Source organism: Ovis canadensis, chromosome 14 (assembly GCF_042477335.2).
Source record: "Ovis canadensis isolate MfBH-ARS-UI-01 breed Bighorn chromosome 14, ARS-UI_OviCan_v2, whole genome shotgun sequence".
NCBI classification, from domain to species: Eukaryota; Metazoa; Chordata; class Mammalia; order Artiodactyla; family Bovidae; genus Ovis; species Ovis canadensis.
In genome coordinates, this window is record NC_091258.1 from 28,084,815 (window position 1) to 28,109,475 (window position 24,661).

Genomic DNA, 24,661 nt, shown 5'->3' on the forward strand with positions numbered 1-24,661 from the left:
AATAAGGATACAAATAGCTACAATAAATGTGTCCTATAGGATCAAGAAACTAGAAGAAAATCTAATCATGTTAAAGAGCAAAAGGAAAGATGTTATAGTCACCCTGAAAAACCACCTTGGGATTAAAAAATACATAATATCTGAAATGGGTGAGATTAATAGCAGTTTAAACTATTTGGAAGAAAATTTTAGTAAACTTGAAGACATAGCAATAGAAACTATCCAAAGTGAAACACAAATGAATAATGTATCAGTGACCTTAGGAACAAAATAAAACAGAGAAACATGTATGTAGTTAGAATTAAGGAAAGAGAGATGAGAGAGAGGACAGAAAAAATATCTGAAAAAAATAAACTCACACAATGAACTCCATGCAGAATAAGTAAAAATAAAACAAATTAAAATCAATATAAAGATATAGGATAATGAAACTACTGACTGACAACCAGTGATAGAATCTTAAAAACAGTCTGCTTGCTAGAAACTATGAAAGTGAAATGATAGTGAACAACATATTTAAACACTGAGATACACTGTCAATTTAGAATTCTCTAAGCAGCAAAATGTCATCTTTCAAAATTAAAGACAAAATAAAGGCATTTTCAGACAAACAAAACCTAGAAGAATTCACTGTCAACAGACCTATACCAAAAGAAATGATAAGGAATATTATTCAGGTAGAATATGATACCAAATAGAAATTTGGATCTATATAATAAAAGTAGAGACATTACTTTGCCAACTAAGGTCCGTCTAGTCAAGGCTATGGTTTTTCCAGTAGTCATGTATGGACGTGAGAGTTGGACTGTAAAGAAAGCTGAGCGCCAAAGAATTGATGCTTTTGAACTGTGGTGTTGGAGAAGACTCTTGAGAGTCCCTTGGACTGCAAGGAGATCCAACCAGTCCATTCTGAAGGAGATCAGCCCTGGGATTTCTTTGGAAGGAATGATGCTAAAGCTGAAACTCCAGTACTTTGGCCACCTCATGTGAAGAGTTGACTCATTGGAAAAGACTCTGATGTTGGGAGGGATTGGGGGCAAGAGGAGAAGGGGACAACAGAGGATGAGATGGCTGGATGGCATCACTGACTCAATGAACGTGAATCTGAGTGAACTCTAGGCGTTGGTGATGGACAGGGAGGCCTGGCATGCTGCAATTCATGGGGTCACAAAGAGTTGGACACGACTGAGCGACTGAACTGAACTGAATGAAGAATGGAGTGTGCCAGAAATAGTCCATACATTAACAAATATAAAAGACACATTTTTCAATCTTCCTGACAACTGATAGTTTAAAGCAAAAACGACAGCAAAAATATTGAGGGGCTTATAATCTATGTAAGGATAAAATGTTTGACAACAATAGCCCAAGGGAAAGGGAAAATAGACCTTACATATAAGGGGAGAAGACAGTTTATGTCTATTGTAAACTGTAGAGCAAGGGTCAGCAAATTCAGGCCATAGGACAAATTCATCTTGCTACTTACTTTTGTTCAGAAGCTACGAATGTTTTATACATTTTGGAAGCGGGTGGGTAGAAGGAGATATAAGACCATGTATTTACTACCTGGTTCTTTACTGAAAAAGTTGCTGAGGACTGCCTGGAGCAGGAGCTTTCCTTGGTACAACTGACATTTTTGGCCAAAATGTCATTCCGCGATGTGAGGGTAGGTACACTGTTAGATTCAGATGTTTACTGGCATCCCTGGCCTCTACCTAATAAACACCATTAGCACTCCACTCTAAGCTGTGACAAGCCAAAATGTCTCCAGACTTTGGCAAACGTCCTTTTGGGGTGGAGGTAAGGGGCCAAACTTGCCTCTAATTGAGAACTACTGCCCTGAAGCAAAACTAAAAAATATATATTTAACACGTGTATATAAAATAAGCCAATGGTAGAGATAAAATGGATCCATTTTTAAAAAAAGTTTTAAAAAACTCAACCCAAAAGAAGGTATGTGAAAGTCACTCAGTCATGTCTGACTCTTTGTGACCCGATAGACTATACAGTCCATGGAATTCTCCAGGCCAGAATCCTGGAGTGTGTAGCCTTTCCCTTCTCCAGGGGATCTTTCCAACTCAGGGATCGAACCCAGGTCTCCCATATTGTAGGTGGATTCTTTACCACTGAGCCACAAGGGAAGCCCAAAAAGAAGGTAGGAAAAAAAAAAAAAGGTTTCCAGAGAAGGCATAAACTGGTACTATTAAGAAAATTAAAGCCCACACCACGGGCAGAAAGGAAATATTTGATTAAAAATTTGCATCCAGAATTTAAAAAAAAACAGACCTTACAACTCAGTAAGAGAACCTGATTGGGGGGAATAAAATAAGAAAAGATGTGAATAGACACTTCACCAAAGATATAGAAATGGCAAGTAAGTATGTGAAAAGATGCTAAACATCATTAATCATAAAGTAAATGCAAATTAAAAACACAATGAGCTGCACATCTGTTACAATACTTAAAATTTAAAAGAATGGCAATTACCAAGTTTTAGCAAAGATATAGAGCAACTAGAACTCGCATAGACTAGGATACTCAACAGCTACACAATGGAAAACTACGCAGCAATAAAAACAAACTACAGACACATGAAATGATATAGATGTATTTTAAGAGCATTATGCTAAGCTTGAGAAGGTGGACGCAAAGACTATATACTGAGTTATTCTTCATTATGTATAATTCTAGGAAAAAGCAAAACTATGGGGACTGACAGCAGATCAGAGGTTGCCAGGACCCAACGGGAGGCAGAGGGGATTGACTGCAAAGAAAAATGAGGGAACTTTATTAAAGAGGATGGGGACTTTCAATATTGTGATTGTAGTAGTAGTTACATAACTACATATTTGTCAAGATTCAAAAAGTTGTAGATTTAAAATTGATGATTTTTTTATTATACCAAAGAAAGAGATAAATGTTAATTTTCAAGAAGGTTTTGAAGGTTTTCAAAAGGGGAAGTGAGGCTATAGTTTCCTCTGGTGACTAGGAGGAAGAATAACTTGCTACAATGCAGGATGGCTAGAAAATACTTCTATTCAAATTTGATTGAGTGCTAGTGATGTAGATTCTTATAACAAAATATACACTTAGCTACAGATTATCAGACAGTAGTTTTTAAGCCAGAGGGTCAACTAACAGCAAACATGGGAATTTAGCATGATTCCAGTTAAGTGGGGAAAAAATGAACTAGTCAACAGACACTATCAAGAGAACTTGCTAACCACTGAGAGAAAAAGAATTTTACATCATAACATACATAAAACCAAATTACAGGTGCATTAGAAGTGTAAATTTAAATAAGCCTACTTGTACTAGAAGATAATATAAAATACGTTTGTAAGCTTGTAATAGACAAGCCCTATGTAAACAAGTCACAAGACTCAGAAGAGTGGATTTGACTATACATTAATACTTAATCTCAAGTAAAAACTTTTTCCATGTCAGTATTTTCACTTGAACTGTCAAATCCCTCGAGGGCTCTCTCTATACTCCCTGAACTAAGTTATCTGAGATGCTCAATCCTCCCCAATAAGTAAAATGGACTCTATGTAACTTAAATAAGAATATACTATGTCTATTCACTAACATCATTTGAACAAAAATTAATATATAGTAAGGTTAGATTTAAACTGAGATAGAAATGAAATCTGAAAAACCATCATCCTATAATAAGGAACAAAGAAGGTATTAACTTGACTTACCTGGTCATTCTCTTGACACTCTATCTAGTAAGTTACCAGAGAAAATAAACAAAATCTAAACTCTAAGATAAAACAGAAATTTAATCAGAAAACCAATTTGATCTTTTTAAGTTGAATAAATGGTTTTCAAATAAGAATTTAGCTCAAGTGATACAGAATTAATTGGTATTACTTTTAGAATAGGATTTAAAGAGTAAAAGAAAGATGCCTTGCAATGGTCAAATGAAAAATCTAACACAAATTCTTCCACACTTTTTAGCATCTGAAAAATAAAATTACAACTTATTCAAATTTAAGAAACAATTTCTCTGAGAAAAAATTTTAATATTCTTTCTGAAACACTAAAATGATGTCAAAATACTGTACGTACTTCAAAAGATCACACATGCACACATGCACTATGGCCCATAATGCATTTGAAAAAATATTACAAGATTCATTATTTTCATCATTGCAATTTTAATCAGTAAGAACATTAATGTCACATATACTTTTTTATAATATAAATATTTTTAAAAGCTGTACTTTACAATAAGATATCAAGAACATAGAGCTGATATGTTTATAGGTAATCACTTTGCCTATGTAAGAAATCTGATCAGAGTACTTTTATGGTGACAGAAAAGTACCTTCTTTTTAATCATTCATATTCAGCAACAGGGAAAATGCTCTATGTACACACTGGCTCTGAATAACACATTTCATTCCTGTTTCAAACCTGCTATGCTGTTATTGCTTTAATGATTACATAAAAGTTCAACATAAAAAGGCATTTCCACTCAAGAGTCTCAGTAAGTCTGATAAGGCAGGTCACCTCCCAATCATAAAAGCTTTCATGCAAATATTTTAAGTATTATGCAAATAAAGCATGGATATCAGACTCACTATAATTGGGATTAAAAAGACAACTACAAGAACACTGCATATTGATACACTATGTTTTTGTGCAATCACCTGGCATTCTCTGCCTTTTTTCTTCATCTTTGAAGTGCTAATTTATACTAGAAAGTTATTAATAGACAATGTGGGAACTATATATTTGAGAAAGCAAGGCTTTCTGGATAAGAATCTCCAAATATTTTCTATTTTGTTTTTATGACTTTATTAAACAAAGAGAGAGTGTTTTACGTGCAACGCTTGCAGAGAGAAATAAAGCTACATTTCACTCAAATCCAACTGAATATATCAGATACAAAATACAGACATGAAGCAAAGTATGATAGCAGCAGTGATTCTTGGGGGCAACGTGCAAAATTCAATATTTTGCTATCTATTTACATCACAGTGGTCAAAAAAGAAATGTGCCAAAACTCCCTTTCCCATTCCACTTGAACTGGTTCCCCACGATTGAAACAAACATCTCCTGTGACATTAAGTTGTCATCAGCTTGTGTGATCCCCAGTTCACTCAACCTTTTCTTCTTCATCTGGCCTTTTTGTGTGGAGGCAGCAACTAGTTCATTTACAATTTCACAATTGCCTTCAACTTGCTCAGAAAGCTCAGCTCTCGCATAAAGCTCCATTTTACCAGTTGCGCATTGAATCAGCTCTTCGAGATCCACTCTCCCAGCCTCATCTGCCTCTCCACTTGTCTGAACTTTAAGTGCTTTATTTTCTGGGAAAAGAAAAAGCCATATTATAAAAATTGAGTTAAATATACAAACTAACCCAACTAAAACATGTATTTCTACAGTCTATCAGAGCTTTCAAGTTATTTCTGTCAAGGGGTCCTGTGTCATTTGACTGGACTTTCCAAACTCTGCCATAGTGTCTCAACAAGCAGTTGTATTAATTGTCAAGGCTTCCTGACCTTCATACAGGATTACCAACTTCGAATTTTCTCTTTTTATCCTAGATCTCATTCATTCAACAGACCTCTCCTGGGTATTTACTGAGCACTGTATTAGAAGCTAGATACAAAGATAAACAGAACAGTACTAGTACTTTTGTTTCCCTAAAGGAACTCCCAATTTAGCAGCTTTATAAGTGATTGCCTATGACAGGCAGAATTCTAGATGGCCCTATGATGGCTGCCCCTTGTTACTTTTACGACTGTTAAATGGTAAAAGGACCTTGCAGATGTAATTAAGGTTACTTATCAGTTGACCTTAAGAAGGTATTCCTAACCTAATCATATGAATCTTTTAACAGCAAGGTTTTCCCTGGTTGGATGATGAAGAAAGCATAAAGAGATTTAAAGCGTGAGAAAGATTTGAAGCGTGAGAGATTTGCTTTGAGGGAGGTCCTCTGTTGCTGGAATGGAGGAGGTCATGGGGGCAATAACCCAATAGCGATCCCTAAGAGCTGAGAGCAACCCCTAGCCAACAGCTGGCAATAACAATAAAAAATAAGAGATCTCTGTTCTACAACCTCAAGGAAATTGATTCTGCCGAGAACATAAGGAACTTGGAAGCAGATTCTCTCCCAAAGATTTCAGATAAGGGCCCTGCCCAGCTGATATCTCACTTTCACCCTTGTGAGACCCTAAGCAGATAACCCAGCCAAGCTCACCTTAACTTCTGACCTATAGAACTGTGAGGAGAAAAAGAACTAACAGATAGCTGGAGTGGACCTTGAAGGATGAGAAGGACAGCTCATCATCCTTTAAACGTTCCTCACCCATGCCAAGGCATAATCCTGCATGGCTGAGATTTCATAGTGATCTGGGTCATGGCTTGGAATTCAAGAATTTCCTGCAAATCAAAACCACAATGAGGTACCACCTCACGCCAGTCAGAATGGCTGCTATCAAAAAGTCTACAAACAATAAATGCTGAAGAGGGTGTGGAGAAAAGGGAACCCTCTTACACTGTTGGTGGGAATGCAAACTAGTACAGCCACTATGGAGATCAGTGTGGAAATTGCTTAAAAAACTGGAAACAGAACTGCCATACGACCCAGTAATCCCACTGCTGGGCATACAGACCGAGGAAACCAGAATTGAAACAGACACGTGTACCCCAGTGTTAATCCCAGCACTGTTTACAATAGTCAGGACATGGAAGCAACCTAGATGTCCATTGGCAGATGAATGGATAAGAAAGCTGTGGTACATATACACAATGGAATATTACTCAGCTATTAAAAAGAATGCATTTGAATCAGTTCTAATGACGTGGATGAAACTGGAGCATATTATACAGAGTGAAGTAAGTCAGAAAGAAAAACACCAATACAGTATATCAATGCATACATATAGAATTGAGAAAGATGTAATGATGACCCTATATGTAAGACAGCAAAAGAGACACAGATATAAAGAACAGTCTTTGGACTCTGTGGGAGAAGGCGAGGGTGGGATGATTTGAGAGAATAGCACTGAAACATGTATATTATCATATGTGAAATAGATCTCCAGTCCAGGTTCAATGCATGAGATAGGGTGCTCAGGGCCAGAGCACTGGGATGACCCTGAGGGACGGGAAGGGGAGGGAGGTAGGAGCGGGGTTCAGGATGGGGAACCTTGAAAGTTTCTTTCACACTAGACTCCATATTATAGCTTTACCAGGCTTCTCTATCTCTGTGCCTAAGTGTATGCTAGTTATCTTTTTTTAAGGAGAAGATCTCTATCTTTAATTGGAGCTTAATGCTGAAATAAACTAGGTAGAGATTTTATTTAGAAAATTACTAAATATACCATACCTTCAGTTTCATCTTGGGCGTCTTCTTGCAGATCAGAGAAAATTGTAGGTTTCACCAAGACAACACCATAACCTTCATTATTATGTATGACATTATTCACCATGGATATTTTGGGAATGTCATAATGTTCATCTAAGAAGTCCTGTGACATTGAAAACAAATGTTTCAAGGAACTGTCACATTCAACACTGCCTGCTTTAAAAATCTTCTCACTTTTTTCAGGCTATTCTAAAAATAAAATAGAAAGCTATGCTTATTAATATGCAGTAGCACAATCTGAGCTCTGAATGACACAGCATTCCTGTTATTTCTGCAGATCTATGGGCAGCAAAGTATTTACAAGAGATTTTCAACCACCAACTATTGATATCATTAAAATTTATATACTGTTTATGCTTTTTAAAACAGGAAACAGAAATAACATGGGAATTTCATAAAACATAACTGTTTCTTAGGTAAAACCTAAATTCTACCCTTTGGAAAGAGGGTATCTCAGCAGGGGCTCACCTTAATGAGGATCCCTTCCTTGCAGTGATGGATCCCATTATCACTCAGAGTGCACTTACTCCCAGGATATATTTCTACACCAGCACCCTACAAATTACATTTTAAAGTAATCACAGTCAGTTTTAAAAAGGCAGGACTATAAAAGAAGGTTTATCACTTCTTAGACTTTAAATGTAGCACAAATATAAAGTGTTTCATAGAAAGTTTTATTAAGTATTTCTAATCAACATTTCCATTTGCTTAATTTCCAGCAAGTTGTCTATCATTTATCATATTCAGATATCATATAGACACACACACACAAAACAATGGCTAAGAGTTTCAACACTTGATTACTATTTCGCTCTTTCATTCTGGACAAATTAGTTTTCTGATTCTGCCCCAAAAATGTCAGTTAACAATTACATTGAAAGAGGCACATACTAAAAATAACCATTCTCTTAGATATACTCAATTAGTTGGAGAACAGTGTTCAAATCTAGTAAAATATTGTAAATTGTAGATAGAAATAAGGCTCTACATTTTGAAAAGCACACCAGTTCAAGAATATACCAACATAACTGGAAAATCATTTCTGTGAATTAAAATAACTAATGCTCCCCACTACTACACAGTTTCCAGCAGAAACTCTGAAAGCCAAAGGGCACAATATATTTAAAGTGATAAAAGGGAAAAAAACTAAAATCAAGAATACTTTATCTGTGAAAATAATCTGAAAAAAATAGATATACATATATATGTTTTAACAGACTCATTTTGCTGTACACCTGAAACTAACCCAATATTGTAATATATCAACTATGCTTGAACAAACAAATAAACAAAAAAGAAATCCCCATATTGGACACTAGCTGATCAAAAGGCCAGCATACTGCATGGTCTGTCCAAAAGAAGAGAAAGCCAACAGGGATGGCCAGGGACACATAAGACATTCCTGGCCTGAAATGTGGTGGGAAGGAAGATACCCTGCAGGGACAGTGAAGTTAAGCAGGGGTTAAGGAGAAAACTGGAGCCCAGAGGAGGCATCCCACCATCCTGGCTGCATCACTCTCCGTTTACTGAGATACAACTCACATACCATGCAATTCACCCAGTTAAGTTTAATGTACCATTCAATCGTTTTTAGGATATTCACAGAGTCATGCAACCATTACCACAGTCAGTGTTAAAACACTTTCATCGTCTTAGTACAAGACCCTGTACCCTTTAGCTATTACTCCAATCCCCTCTTCCCCACTCTATGCACAGCCCTAGGCAACCACTACTTTACTTTTAATCCATATAGATGTGGCTATCCTGGACATTTCACATAGAATGAATTATATACTATGTTGAAAAAAGAGAGAGAATACTTTATCCAGCAAGGCTTTCATTCAGATTTGATGGAGAGATCAAAAGTAAAGCAAAAACTAAAAGCAGTCAGCACCACAGAAGCAGCTTTTCAAGAAATCTCAAATGGAATTCTCTAAGCAAACAAGAAAAGGTCACTACTAGAAACATGAAAATTATGAAAGGAAAAGCTCGTTGATTGATAAAAGCAGCTATACAGTAAAAGTAGTAAATCAACCACGTACAAAGCTCACAGGAAGATTAAAAGATATAGTAAAATCATCTATATGGGCAATAAGTAGTTAAGGGATTACAAAAGGATGTAAAATAAAATGTCAAAAAACAGTAACTGCAGGGGAAGGGGAATAAAACTGCAGAGTTGTTAAAAATGTATTTGAAATTGAGATCAGCAACTTAAAATAATTACATATACATAAGGGTTGATATATATATATAAATCTCACTGTAACCACAAATCAAAAATCTATAACAGACAGAAAAAGAGAAAGGAATCCAAATATAACAGCAAAGACAGTCATCAAATCATAAGGGAAGAGAACAAAAAGAAAGAAAGAAATAATAAAGAACTACAAAACAACCCCAAAACAATGAACAAAATGATAATAAATACATCTCTATCAATACTTTAAATGTAAATGGACTCAGTTCAGTCGCTCAGTTGTGTCCGATTCTTTGCGACCCCATGAACTGCAGCACACCAGGCTTCCTTGTGCATCACCAACTCCTGGAGTTCACCCAAACTCATGTGCATCAAGTCAGTGATGCCATCCAGCCATCCCATCCTCTGTCGTCCCCTTCTCCTCCTGCCCCCAATCCCTCCCAGCATCAGGGTCTTTTCCAATGAGTCAACTCTTCGCACGAGGTGGCCAAAGTATTGGAGTTTCACCTTCAACATCAGTCCTTCCAATGAACTAAATTCTCCAATTAAGACACAGAGTAGCTGAATGGATATAAAATAAGACCCATGTATATATACTCTCTACAAGAAACTACTTCAGATCTAAAGACACACAAACTGAAAATGAACGAATGAAAAACGGTACTCCATGCAAATGGAAAAAAAAAAAAAAAAACTGGGATAGCAATATTTATACCAAACAAAATAGACTTGAAAACAGAAACTGTAACGAGAGAGAACAAAGGAAATGACATAAATATAAAGGAGTAGACCCAACAAGAAGATGTATCAATTGTAAGTATGTATGCACTGACACAGGCGAATATAAAGAAACTGACAGTAATACAATAATAGTAGACTACTAACACCCCCTCAATGGATACATCTAGGGAGAAAATCAATAAGGAAACACTGGCCAGATGGACTTAATAAATACCATTCCATTCAAAAGAAGCAGAAGACATCCTTTACAAGTGCATATGGCAATTCTACAGCCAGAAAACAAATCTCAAAATTCTAGAAAACGGAAATCCTATCAAGCACCTTTTCTGATCACAATGGTATGAGACTAGAAATCAACTACAAGAAAAAAGACTGCAAGAAACACAAACATGTACAAGTTAAACAACATGATACTAAACAAACAATGGGTCACTGAAGAAATTTTAAAAAAACAAACCTGGAGACAGATGAAAACAAATGATCCAAAACACAATGATGAAAATAAAAACACAATGATCCAAAATCTATGGAATGCAGCAAAAGCAGTTCTAAGGGACAAGTTCACAGTGAAACAAGCCTACCTCAGAAAACAAGAAAGATCTCAAATAAACAACACAATGTTAAAGGAACTAGAGAAAGAACAAAGAAACTCCAAAGTCAGGATAAGGAGATGAATAACAAAGATCAGAGTATAAATAAATGAAGTAGAGACTGGAAAATAATAGAAAAGTTCAATGAAATCAAGAGCTGGTTCTTTGAAAATATAAACAAAATTGATGGCCCTTCAGCCAGACTCACAAAGGAAAAAGAGAGAGGGCCCAAATAAAACGAGAAATGAAAGAGGACAAGTTACAACTGATACCACAGAAATACAAAGGATCATCTAAGACTACAAGGAACGATTTTATGCCAATAAAGTGGGCAACCTAGAAGTAATAGATAAATCTCTAGAAATGTACAATCTTTAAAGACCAAATTAGGAATAAATAGAAAATATGAACAGATCAATTACCAGTAATGAAACTGAATCAGTAATTTAAAAAGCTCTCAGCAAACAAATGTCCAAGACCAGACATCTTCACAGGTGAATTCTACCAAACATACAAAGAACAGTTCACATCTATCCTTCTTAAATTATCCCCCAAAATTGAAGAGGTACATTCCCAAACTCATCCATGAGGCCACCATCACCCTGATATCAAAACCAGAAACAGACAACACACACACAAAAATCACAGGCCAATATTCTTGACAGTCATAGATGAAAAACATCCTCAACAAAATGTTAGCAGATAGAATCCAACAATACATTAAAAGGATCATATGCTATGATCAAGTGGGATTAACCTAGAGAAACACAGATGGTTCAATATCTGCAAATCAATCAACATGACACAACACATTAACAAATCAAAGAATAAAAAAACCATTTGATCATCTCAGTTGCTGCAAAGAAAATTTTGGACAAAATTCAATATCCATGTATGGATTCTCAACAAAGTGTCCATTAATGGAATATACATCAATATAATGAATGATATACAGCTAATACCATACTCAATGGTGAGAAGCTGAAAGTATTTTCTCTAACAATCTGGAAAACATGAAAAGGATGCCCATTCTTGTCATTATTATTCAATGTGGTACTGAAAGTCTAACCACAGCAATCAGACAAGAGAGAAAAGAAATTCAAATAGGAAAGAAGTAAAACCATCACTGTTTTTAGATGACATGATACTATCCATCAAAAATCCTAAAGACATCACCAAAATCCTACTAGAACTCATCATGAATTTGGTAAAATTGAAGAATACAAAATTAACATACACAAATCTGTTACCTTTCCATACACTCATTATCAGAAAGAGGAATTTAAAAAACTATCCAATTTACAATCACATCAAAAAGAATACCTCCGACTAAATCTAATTAAGGAGGTAAAAAACCTGTATATTTAATGAGACTTCCCTGGCAGTCCAGTGGTTAAGCCTCTGCACTTTCACTGTAGGGTGTGTGGGGTCAATCGCTGGACAGGGAACTAAGATCCCATATGACATGCGGCATGGCCAAGAGAAAAAACAAAGTTGCACTTAGAAAACGTAAGAAACTGATGAAAGAAATCAAAGATGACACCAATAGATGGAAAGATATACTGTGCTGGTGGCCTGGAAGAATACTGTTAAAATGACCATACTACTCAACACAATCGACATATTCAAAGCAATTCCTATCAAAACACCAATGGCATTTTCCACAGAACTAGAATAATTCTAAAATTTGTTTGGAAACACAAAAGACCCCAAATAGCCAAAACAATCTTGAGAGAGAACAACAAAACAAGAGGTATCATGTTCCCTAATCGCAAGCTATACTACAAAGGTATAGTAATCAAAACAGTATGGTACTGGCACAAAAACAGGAGAAATCTTTGCACCCTAGGGCTAGACAAAGAGTTCTTACACATAAAAGGAAAAATTGATAAACTGGCCTTCATCAAAATTTAAAACTTTGTTCTGTCTGTAAAAGCCTCATGAAAACAATGAAAAAACAAGCTACACACTAGCACATCTGTAAATGATGTACCCAACTGAGGATTCCTATCTAGAATTTATAACGAACTCTCAAAACTCTATAGTAAAAAAAAAAAAAATAATCCAATCAGAAAATGTACAAAAGTCTTGAATTTTTCACTGAAGGTAAGGGTAGCAAAAAAGCACATGAAAAAAATGTTCATCATTTATTAACCACTGCTGCTGCTGCTAAGTAGCTTCAGTCATTTCCAACTCTGTCTGACCCCATAGACAGCAGCCCACCACGCCCCCCCATCCCTGGGATTCTCCAGGCAAGAACACTGGAGTGGGTTGCCGTTTCCTTCTCCAGTGCATGAAAGTGAAAAGTCAAAGTGAAGTCGCTCAGCCGTGTCTGACTCTTAGCGACCCCATGGACTGCAGCCTACCAGGCTCCTCCGTCCATGTGATTTTCCAGGCAAGAGTACTGGAGTGGGGTGCCACTGCCTTCTCCTAGGGAAATACAAATTAAAACACACCTATCAAAATGGCTGAAATTAAGAAGTAGTGAAAATACCAAATATGGATCATTGGATCCATAATACCAAACCAAAAATTGGATCCAATACAAAAAATTGGATCAAAAATACCAAACTGGATCATTCAGACTTTGTTAGTGGGAATGTAAAATGGTACAACTAATCTGGAAAAGTCTGGCAGTTTCTTTTAAAAAAGTAAGCATACAACTAACCACAGGTCCTGCAACTATACTCCTAGGTATTTACCCCAGAGAAATGAAAATGATGGTCACACAAAAACCTGTACACCAATGTTCACAGTAGCTTTATTTACAAAATCCCCAAACTGGAAACAACAGATGTTACTGAACAAGTGAACAGTTAAAAGTGTGGAACAATCATACACGGAGTACTACTTAGCAATAAAAAAAGAACCTATTGGTAGATGCAGCAACCTGTATGCAGATCCAGAGAACTGTGCTGAATGAAAAAAGCCAATTCCAAAAGGGTATATACTGTATGATTCTATTTACATAACATATTTGAAATGATGAAATAACGGAAATGGAGAACATATTAGCATTCGCCTGTGATTAAGGAGAAGGTCAGAAGGAGAGGCACACAGACAGCTTTAAAGAGCAACATGAAGGATCCCTATAGTGATGGAAATATTCAACTTAACTGAATTTTATCCTGGTTGTGATGCTGTACTATAGTTTGGGAAGACATTACAATTAGAGGAAACTGGTAAAAGGCACACAGATAGGCTATTTCTGTATTATTTCTTCCTACAGAATGTGAATCTACAATTATCTCAAAATAAAAATTTGATTTGAAAACAGCAAACAAGCTTCAATTACTACATCACTTACAAAGTTACAACTTGAAAAGTCTAACCTCTTTTTTAAAGGTATGACAGAGAAACTGTGAGATGCATTACTGTCTTCCTAATAATCTGTTTTGAAAATGCTAAATAAGAAGAACATTATACAATTGAGTCTGGCCAACTTAATGCATGTAAGTATCTGAAGTTCTCTGAAGAAAGAGAACAGAAGTATGTATTTACATCTTGTCCTACATTTTATTTATCTATTTAGAACTTAAAACCTAAGCTACTCCCCAAAAGGGTAAGAGATGATCATACCTTGGCACCATATAAATCTGAGTTCTTCATTAAAAATTCTGCTGAAGTTCGTACTGTGACTCCTGTGGTTTCACACTGCAGTACACAGTTTTCCAATGTAGTCTTGCCACGGTGAATGACTATGATGAAAACATGCAATCAAATGCTTTAAGAAGTAATGTATCTTTTATAATATTCGAAATGGCCTAGAGTTGATATTAGATACAGTCTAAATAATTCTCATTTAAACTTTGTTACTGAAATTATGAATTCTTAATTTATAAAAACAATGACTATTTTGAGCTATTTTCTAAAATCTAAAAGCAGTATTTTTAAAAAAGAATGACTTGACCTCAGAAATGCAAAATCATGTCAAAAATCACTTCTCATTACAAAAAAAAAATTATGAAAATAACTTTCATGACTGTCTTACAAGAGAGAAGAAAAGGAGGCCCAATTCAAAATAGGGGATACAAATCCCAGGAAACAAATACTATCACAATGTGAAGATAGCTGGTTTGAGTCCAAGACTAAATCAAATACAAAGAACACAGACCACATATTGGAATGTTCTAGTAGAAAAAAATGATCACTCAGAAACAAATATAAAATTTTCAAGAATACACTGAACTATTTTTCACTTTAGAGTAAGCTTCCTAAGTTGTCTAGCTATGTACATAATTAACCAGCTTTTCATACTACTCAAAAGTGGTATTTCATTAAATTCTCTCTTCCAGGGGAAGTAAAGCTTTTCTTCAAAGCCTGGAAAAAATAATAAATGAAATATTCAGATATTTACTCAAGATTCCTTCTACGGCATCATGCTGGACAAATTTTATGCTTGAGATTTTAATATCTGCACCCGTACAATCCACAAAAGTGTCTCCTTTGCCTCTCTTTTCTATCACAATATCATCTGGTAGACCATATCCTAAGGAAGAGAGCAAGAACATTTAGGATAGGGGAGGGGAAATGTCTAAACACAAAATTTCTATGATACATTTCTTCATTTCAAATGACTCGAAATGATATTTAAGACCAGTCAACCCAGTTACATGTAAATAAAATCGAGGGACTTTCCTGGGGGTTCCGTGGTTAACACTTGCCTTAACTGAGTGACTGAACTGAACTGAACTCCAACGCAGAGGGTGCAAGTCAGATCCCTGGTTGGGGAGCTAAGATCCCATGTGCCTCATGGTCAAAAAACCAAAACATAAAACAGAAGCAATATTCCAACCAATTCAATAAAGGCTTCTTTAAAAAAAAAAGGTCCACATCAAAAAAAGAAAAATCTTAAAAAATAAAAATCTATTTCTCCACATATCTAGCTTGAGTTTTACCAGGGCATACAATTTGTTAACAACTGCTTGCATATCAGGAAGACTACCCCCTATCAGTCATCTCATACCAGTTTCGGCAGTAAACTCACTTACAAAACTGCTACTAAAAAATAATAATAATCTTAAGTACTCACAGCTGGGTCAGAAGGCTTTAATCCATTTAGCCTTTATAAGTTTTTACTTCCCAACTCAAAGATTCTATTATTCTAATGCAATTAGATTTGAAAAAGCAAAACCATTTCTCAAGATTTTCTCATTTTTATATTCTCTTAACCAGATTCACCTAAAATCTGACAAACTGGCTTAGAACAGTTTTAACTATTGGAAAAATAGGTCTACCTTGTTAACCAATAGAAAACATTGTTCTCTACAAATCTTAATCAAACTAATAATGCAGGTAGACCTCTGAGTGGGCTTATGAAAAACCGGAGTATCAAAAACTAGAAAACTTTGCCTGAATTTATCATAAACCAGAAATTACACAGACAAAGCTTTAAGAATTAACTCTCATTGTCTAAACACCAAAGACTCATTGTTGAGCCTTTGCCTGAGGAAATGAAAGTCGTAAAACGTTAAACAGGCAAAATCTCTAAAGTTTTCTACATTTGAAGAGGGTGGGGGCACTAGAGAATGCAAGAGGACCCCACCCATGGGAATGCTACTAATGCTGCATTCTGGATGACTAGATTGTAAATGTTTTCCCCGATTCTTTTTATGTGTCTATGTGTACTTTGCACATTTTTAAAAATAATAACTTTTTATCATCAGAAAATTAAAAATATAAAAAGGATGGCCATGTTACTTTATATAAACAAGTTACATAATCCTAGCCATTTAAAACACAAAGCCTTCACCTAAGTGAATGGATTTTCTAAACAAGAAAAATTCTATTATAAGTACTATTAATACCATGCAAATAGTGGGTACTCAATATATATCATTTGTTATAAGTGTTAGCTATAGATCAGATAAACTATCATATAAGCTTTAATCTACCTCATAAACAATTACTCCATATAGTCACACCAGAGATACCATCTGATTCCCCAAATTCTCAGAAATGCCCTATGTTCATATATTTATAGTCATTCTTACACTTAACTATCAGAATTCTATGTTTATTTATGCGCTTAGTTGTTCAGTTGTGTCCAACTCTTTGTGACCCCATGGACTGTTGCCTGCCAGGCTCCTCTGCCCGTGGACTTTTCCAGGCAAGAATACTGGAGTGGGGTACTTCCTACACCAGAGAATCTTTCTGACCCAAGGACTGAACTCTCATCTCTTGCATCTCCTGCAATGGCGGGTGGATTCTTTACCACTAGCACCACCTGGGAAAGTGGAAGTTGCTCAGTCGTCTCCAACTCTTTGCGACCCTATGGACTATACAGTCCATGGAATTCTCCAGGCCAGAATACTGGAGTGGGTAGCCTTTCCCGTCTCCAGGGGATCCTCCCAACCCAGGCATCGAACCCAGGTTTTCCGCATTGCAGGCAGATTCTTTACCAGCTGAGCCACAAGGGACATCCAAGAATACTGGAGTGGGTAGCCTATCCTTCTCCAGGGGGATCTTCCTGACCCAGAAATCAATCCGGGGTCTCTTTCATTGCAGGTGGATTCTTTACCAACTGAGCTATCAGGGAAGCCTTGGTTATTTGTGGCATATGGCACAATTACATTATAATTTCCTCACCAATCTAGGAAGAATGCTTATCCACCATATAATCTATAATATCAATGCTGTTTGCACTATGCCAAAAAAATTAAGTGCTTTTATTGCTGTGATTTATTCTACAGATGTGTTATTTATAAAACACACATCTGTCATATATCAAATGTTGGAGAGGAAACAGAACAAAAATTATACACATAAAAAAGGGGGTGAGGTGATGTATTGGTGAACAGCAGGATATTAAACTCCCAGCCTAGCTTCTATTAAGCAGTTTTGACAAGATAAAGAACAAAGCTTAAGCAGTTTGTGAACAGCTGCACCAATCCCAAAATAATATAGGATTTTTTGCATTACAAGTTTTATTGCTAACTTGAAGTTCTTTTGATAAATAGTTGAACAGGTGCATCTAAATTTGACAAGCTATGGAAATACAAAAGACCAAGGTGAACTACTGTAAAGCAACCTAAATTTAGGAATCACTCTAAATGTACAGTAAGATTATAACAGCTAAAAGCTATTTTTAATAGACTCAACGCTAATGTTCTCAAAAGTACACTTTAGAAGTTGTGACATTCAGAAGTTCTTAAAATAATTAAGATAAAGATTTTCAGTCTACTTTCAAGTTGGACCTATACCTCTCACAAAAATAAGCTAAATTTAAAACAAAAACCATGCACCAATATATCTACAACATACATGAAATAAGTGGAAACAACAAATTAAAAAATAGTAAACTTTAAAGTAATATTGCTGGGAATTTTTTTTTTTATTCTAGAAATGAATTCATTTTCATCAACCACCTATAGTCTGGAATTATGTTTCTCCCTAGTGGTTGTTCCTCTATATTTTTGTCTTCCCAACATTTATAATGTCATAAAGACTCATACTTCACGTTGCTCAAACACTGAGTCAATAACTTATACACTTCAAAAACCCTTAATGTTTCCAGGCAACTCATTTGAAATTAATTGGGTTGAAATAAAATTCTTAGAGCTTCAACAAGATCAGTAATTTCCTGTTTTATTGAGTGTCTCATGCAGGAGAGTTTGGTTGTATCATCTTCCATACTCACCTTCCAACTCAATGGAGTCAGCAATGGAGAAGGCACCGTGTACCACATAATGGCCAGGACAGACAATAACAGTGTCGCCCTCATAGCAGGCATTTATAGCAGACAGCGGATCACTATGGAACTAGAAAACAACAACAACATATTGCAAATACACACCCCTCAAATGCAACCTGAGTATTACTCCAGGTGCCTTCATGTTTCACTTTGAAAAGGGAGCCAAGACTGTATATTTCTCTCCTTTGCTATTGCACTGAGCCCAGTATGTGACTGATGACTAGCGCTGTGGAAAGGCAGTACTCTCACTGCTTCCCACTCCACAGAAAACCAGCTCAGGGAAACGCCTATAAACTTTCTGTAGAATTCAGGAAAGCCTAGGGTGAATCAGACAGAAAAAAGCAACCGGAAGAAGAAACTCTCCTTTTACCTGAATTTCTGTTTCTTCCTTACAAGGCTCTGGGCAAAGCCTATCCCTGAGCAGGGACTGCAGCAAACCAGTCGTCATGGTGGAGGAGACCACATGAGTGACCTTCTGGCCATTTAGACGGATGCCTTTTGCTTGTATATTAGAATTCTTCTGATAACCAAATACATATCTTAAAGAAACCAAACAGACCTGTCAGTTCTCAGTAAGACAGCTGGTTAGAAAAGAGGCTGACTAGTTGAGAATAACAAAAATACACATACCTCAACAAAGGATTCTCAATGAGTTTTAGCTTTTGTTTCAACTGTTCGATCTCTGAATACAACTTTAACCCTTCCACCATGGAGATATTTTCCTGCTCAGAATCAGAGTTACAATTTGACAAACTGCTTCTCAGATTTAAAAATTTCCTGTAACTCTCCTCACATTGAGTTAACAGATTTTGGTAGTCAACAATAAGTCCTGAAGGAACTCGGTCTTCAAGAATGTCGTAATGCCTGAAAGTTTAAAAGCAAATTGAAACCCATTGCCTTTCAGACACATTTTTCCATCACTAAGACAGCCATTTAGTCCTCAAAGACCTCATTAGAAAAGTGTCTCAGAGTATGCAACTCAGCAACATCTTAAGTCTCACTAAATAGGTGGATGTTATTGAAAGTTTAAGGGCCACTTCATTAAGGCCACTAATTTTTCTTTTGAGGAGTTGCTATTTTTTTTTCCCCTTAGATCCAAGCATTTGTGTTTTTGAAGCACTGAAAGCTTATGTTGCACAATTTGTAATTATTATTTAATAAGAAATTATTTTCTCATATATTAAATTCAAAATCTTAATAAGTGGGTGGCAGTGGACAATCTGGAGATGGGGTGGGGAGGAAAGCATCCCGAATAGTTCAAAACAATGTTTAAGATTACCACATTTACAGGATTACAAAATTTAAATGATTCAAATCATCTAGTCCTTTCCTGCATTTTAAGCACTATGGAGCAGAATTTGCCAAATATTTCTTCAGGAAGATTACCAGAGTATTTAAAAAACACAAGCCTTTGAGATTCTGAGAAAAAAAATAAAGCTGTTATTACTAAACTAGAGAGTGATTAAAACAAAATAACCTTGTATTTTGTATTGGACAACACTGTTAGCACTTAAAGTTTATTATTAATTTATATACCTTCTCAAATATATAAACACAACAAAAAGTTCTTTTAGATGCAGTAATTTATAAATGTGCAATTAAGTTAATGGATATGAAATGGATTTGAAAATATAGTATTATTTCACTACCTATAGTTCTAAAATAATTGCTTTATTTCTCAAGTATATTGACTTAGGGCAGAGCTTCTTTTTTTAAAAGTTGATTTATTTTAATTGGAGGCTAATTACTTAATAATATTGCGGTGGTTTTTGCTGCACCGACATGAATCAGCCACAGGTGTACACAAGGCCCCTCATCCCATCCTGAAACCCCTCCCACTCCCTCCCTATCCCATCCCTCTGGGTTGTCCCGGTGCACCACAGGCTTTGAGTGCCCTGCTTCATGCATTGAACTTGGACTGGTCATCTGTTTCACATATGGTAATATACATGTTTCAATGCTATTCTCTCAAATCATCCCACCCTCACCTTCTCCCAGAGTCCAAAAGTCTGTTCTTTACATCTGTGTCTCTTTTGCTGTCTTACATATAGGGTCATCGTTACCATCTTTCTAAATTCCATATATATATGTTAATATACTGTACTGGTGTTTTTCTTTCTGTCTCACTTCACTCTGTATAATAGGCTCCAGTTTTATCCACCTCTGAAGAACTGACTCAAATGTGTTCTTTTTTATAGCTGAGTAATGTGTCTCCTTCAATTCGGGTTCCCTTGGTGTGTATGCCCAGCAGTCGGTTTGCTGGGTTTTATAGGCCAGAGCTTCTTAACCTTGGCTGCTTATTAGGATCACTGGGGAACTTTTAAAAATACAGATGCTCAGGTCCCCATCCAGACCAATTAAATTAGTCTTTAGAAGCAGAGGAGTATTTTTTTAAAATTCCCTGGAGATTCTAATGTACAGCCAAGGTTGTGCACTATTGCCTTAACGTCTTAACTTTGTCATGCTCTAAAGAGAGGACAAAAAAAGAAAACCATATCCTAAACAAATTCACATCAAATTACAGCGAGCATTTAAATAGTATTTAAGATGAATAAAAAATACTTTCTCCACTTTTCACGTAAATGAGTTAGGTGAAGCTTGAAAAGCAAGGATTTTGTCTGCTTTGGTTAATCCGTACTCATTTAAAAATATTCTAGAATTCCATTTTGCAGACAAGAAACTGGGGAACCCAATCACTGGTCTATTAACTTATGGAGATTAAGACTCAAATTTTAAAATAAGTTTCTTAGTACTTCCAATATCCATGCCATTCAGCTTATTTCTTGTCATTATAGTGATGCTTCATAGTCTGAAAGTAATGAACCAATACCGGTGTCTCAGACCCATAACCTTTGAAGCAGAGTGTTTTGAATTAGAAAGGAAAAATATTTACCTCACAATGCAAAATCAAGACAATAGAGTTTTATTCCCTTTAGCTCTTGCCTATTAATAGCTCTACTCCTGTCCTATCCCAGGGACCTTTTAAAGAGTCTGTCTATATTTGATAACATTCTGGTTTCCCCATCAAGTCCCATAGTTCTTCTCCATAATTGAAAACAATTCCTCTCTTATGCTTTTCCATCTGCCAGTGAAGTATAAGATATGTATGTAAATAATTTCTTATTGTTCGAATATATAAAGCTGTCAAATCGGAATATTTTCCAAATAAAGATCAAATTTGCCAGATACACGATACTCATCCATTACATTTCCCTTCAATCAAAACCAATCACTGCTCTTTAAGAGCAAGTGTATCAAAACTAGAAAAGATGCAAGCTTATTGAAAGTCTGGATTTTATTGACTACATTATAGAAAAACGGGAAATGAACAATGGAAAAATTGGAAAGGCTAAACAAAAATCATAGCCAATTTATGAAAATCTGAAATTAGACATTCATAATTCTAAACCAAGTAGAACCAACCTTAACCAAACTTCTCAGGTATTTTTTACTTACGACTTACTATTTAAACCAAGGGAAACTTACTAAATCAAATCAGTTCTACAGAAATGTAAAGAGTACTGCCTTATCTTATGTAACCACATCATCTTTTACACAGGGAAAAAAAATTACCTTCTGCAATTTATTTTTATCATGCAAGGTCTAATTTTATTCTTACTGCAGCACTGCCTATTAAATTACAGTGCACAAGTATCAAAAAAAATTATCTGATCTTATGGCACCATCTAGTGGAAACAACATTTAACAAAGTCAGTGCAGGACAACTACTTGGGTTGCATGGTTAATTTGGGGTATTTTTATAATGGAAGGGTTTTTCCCTACCAAAACATGATATATCAGAAGAAAGTGTTTAGGTATTTTGTTTACTTAACTATGTGTTATATTTGTTTAGCTATTTTGGAAATTTTTATTCACCATCAATATTAACTATGCAGTATTTTTATCTGTAAAATAAGATTTAAGGAAAATAACTTGACAAAACATCCTGAGGTAAATCTGTTTAGCCTAGTACTTTACTTAGAGTAAACCCCTGTCTTTAAAAGTAGTCTTTAAATTAAAAAGAAGTGTTCTATAATTCAATTAATTTCACTGTTTTTGAAACAATTATCTTTGAATTTGGTTCTTTTTAATATATGCTCAACTGAGTTTTACTTAAATTCAAAAACAAGGAAGCTGTTAACTTATATGTTCTTGAATTCTCTGCTTTTAGATTCTAAAAACACTACAAGTAGGTTTATAAACACAAAGTAGGTTTCTCTGCACTTATACAAATTTCATTTAATAACTTGTCAATGGGTTATTGGAGAAGGCAATGGCACCCCACTCCAGTACTCTTGCTTGTAAAATCCCATGAATGGAGGAGCCTGGTAGGCTGCAGTCCATGGGGTCGCTGAGGGTTGGACACGACTGAGCGACTTCACTTTCACTTTTCACTTTCATGCATTGGAGAAGGAAATGGCAACTCCAGTGTTCTTGCCTGGAGAATTCCAGGGATGGGGTAGCCTGGTGGGCTGCTGTCTGTGGGGTCGCACAGAGTCAGACATGACTGAAGCGACTTAGCAGCAGCAGCAACAATGGGTTATACTATTTGTCTCTGTCTGTAGGCCCCTGGAATATATATACAGTATACACAAAACACGGGTTAAATTAAACCATAAATAGCTATTTTTTCCAACATGTTCAAGGCCACTAATAAACACTTACAATCTCAATCGAGGTTCAACACATCTGACAAAATAATCATACTCATCCTCCTCTTCTTCATCCCAACTCCTCCAAATGTTCTGATAGAAAAACCTGAAAAGTAAATCAGTATCACTCAGTCACTGGCTCAAAATGTTAGTGAGGTAAGAGTAAATCAAACAAGTCTACCAAATATGAAGAAGAATGCATATCTGCTAACTTGACAATCATGAGTTCCACAGGAACTTCTTTGGATTGGCTAAAGAAGTTTTTCTACAACACTGGTTCTGTTACAACCTTATTTTTATCAGAAGAACTATTGACCATCTGAAACTTGGTGGAAAGTAATGGCATTTGATTAGAAAAGACTGGGAGAGAAACAAGTTTAGGGCTAAAAACAAAGAGTTCTGTTTTCACTACATTCAGGTTGAGATGCCTATTTGAACTCCAAGTGGTAACGTCAAGAGTGCAGATGAAAAAAAAAAAAAAAAGAGTGCAGATGAATATACAGAACCTGAGCTCAAGAAAAAGGTCAAGGCTAGAGACATAAATCTGGAAGTTGTCAGCATATAGATGGCATTAAAGCAATAGATGAGATCATCCAGAGACATAAAGCAGTAGTTCTCAACTCTGGTTGCACATTGGAGTCCACTGGGAAGCCTTTAAAAATTGATTTGCCGCCCTATCCCAGACCAATTAATCAGAATCTCTTGGGTGGGAGACAGGAGAGAGAGTGTACAGGATCCACATTTTTTTAAAGTTCCCCAAAGTAATTTAACAAATCTTTTATCATCAAAAGTTTCAAACATTTACAAGAACAAAAAGTATCATGAATACCATGTATCCATGATCCAGCTTTGACAACACCAACTCCTGGCAATCTCATTTACCTCTACTCCACCCACTTGCTTCTCTGCTCTCCTACCCCCACCATACTGACACTGGATTACTTTAAAGCAAATTTCTGACATATCACTCGTAAGTGTTTACTTTGTGCCTCTGAAATAAATCCTTATACAAAAAAGTTTTAATTACTTAATAACCAAGTATCCTCAGTGTTTTGTTTTCCCTGATTATCTCTTTCTTTCATTGTTGCTTCTGTTGTTTTATTATATTTGGCAAATTCAAATCAAGATCCAAACAAAGGTCAGCCATTAAATTTAATTAAATCACTTTTACGCTATAGATTATCCATCCTTCTTTTTCACCTTGCAATTTATTTAAGTTTCCCACACTCTGAATTTTACTGATTGCATCCCCATGGGGTCATTTAACCTGTTCTGTTTCCTTTATTTCTAGTAAACTGATAGTAAGAACTAGAGGCTTGATCATCTTTAGGAAAGACTTTTTGGCAAGAATGCTTCAAGGGATAGAATGTACTTTCATCGCAAAGCACATGATGCCTGGCCATC

At 35.8% G+C, this 24,661-nt stretch overlaps 1 protein-coding gene across 1 annotated transcript in view; it reads right to left on the reverse strand.

Annotated features, from left to right (window-relative positions):
- Positions 1–3,995: 3,995 nt before the first annotated feature.
- SHCBP1 (SHC binding and spindle associated 1) overlaps positions 3,996–24,661 on the reverse strand; it is a 30,615-nt gene continuing 9,949 nt past the window's right edge. Inside the window, exons 5-13 of the mRNA XM_069552737.1 lie at positions 23,271–23,363; positions 19,236–19,469; positions 18,976–19,144; positions 18,552–18,672; positions 15,270–15,401; positions 14,492–14,610; positions 7,853–7,939; positions 7,346–7,487; positions 3,996–5,318 (exon numbers count right to left, since the gene is read on the reverse strand). Coding sequence (XP_069408838.1) covers positions 4,993–5,318; positions 7,346–7,487; positions 7,853–7,939; positions 14,492–14,610; positions 15,270–15,401; positions 18,552–18,672; positions 18,976–19,144; positions 19,236–19,469; positions 23,271–23,363 — 1,423 coding nt within the window. The 3' untranslated portion in view covers positions 3,996–4,992. The remainder of the gene's footprint in view (positions 5,319–7,345; positions 7,488–7,852; positions 7,940–14,491; positions 14,611–15,269; positions 15,402–18,551; positions 18,673–18,975; positions 19,145–19,235; positions 19,470–23,270; positions 23,364–24,661) is intronic.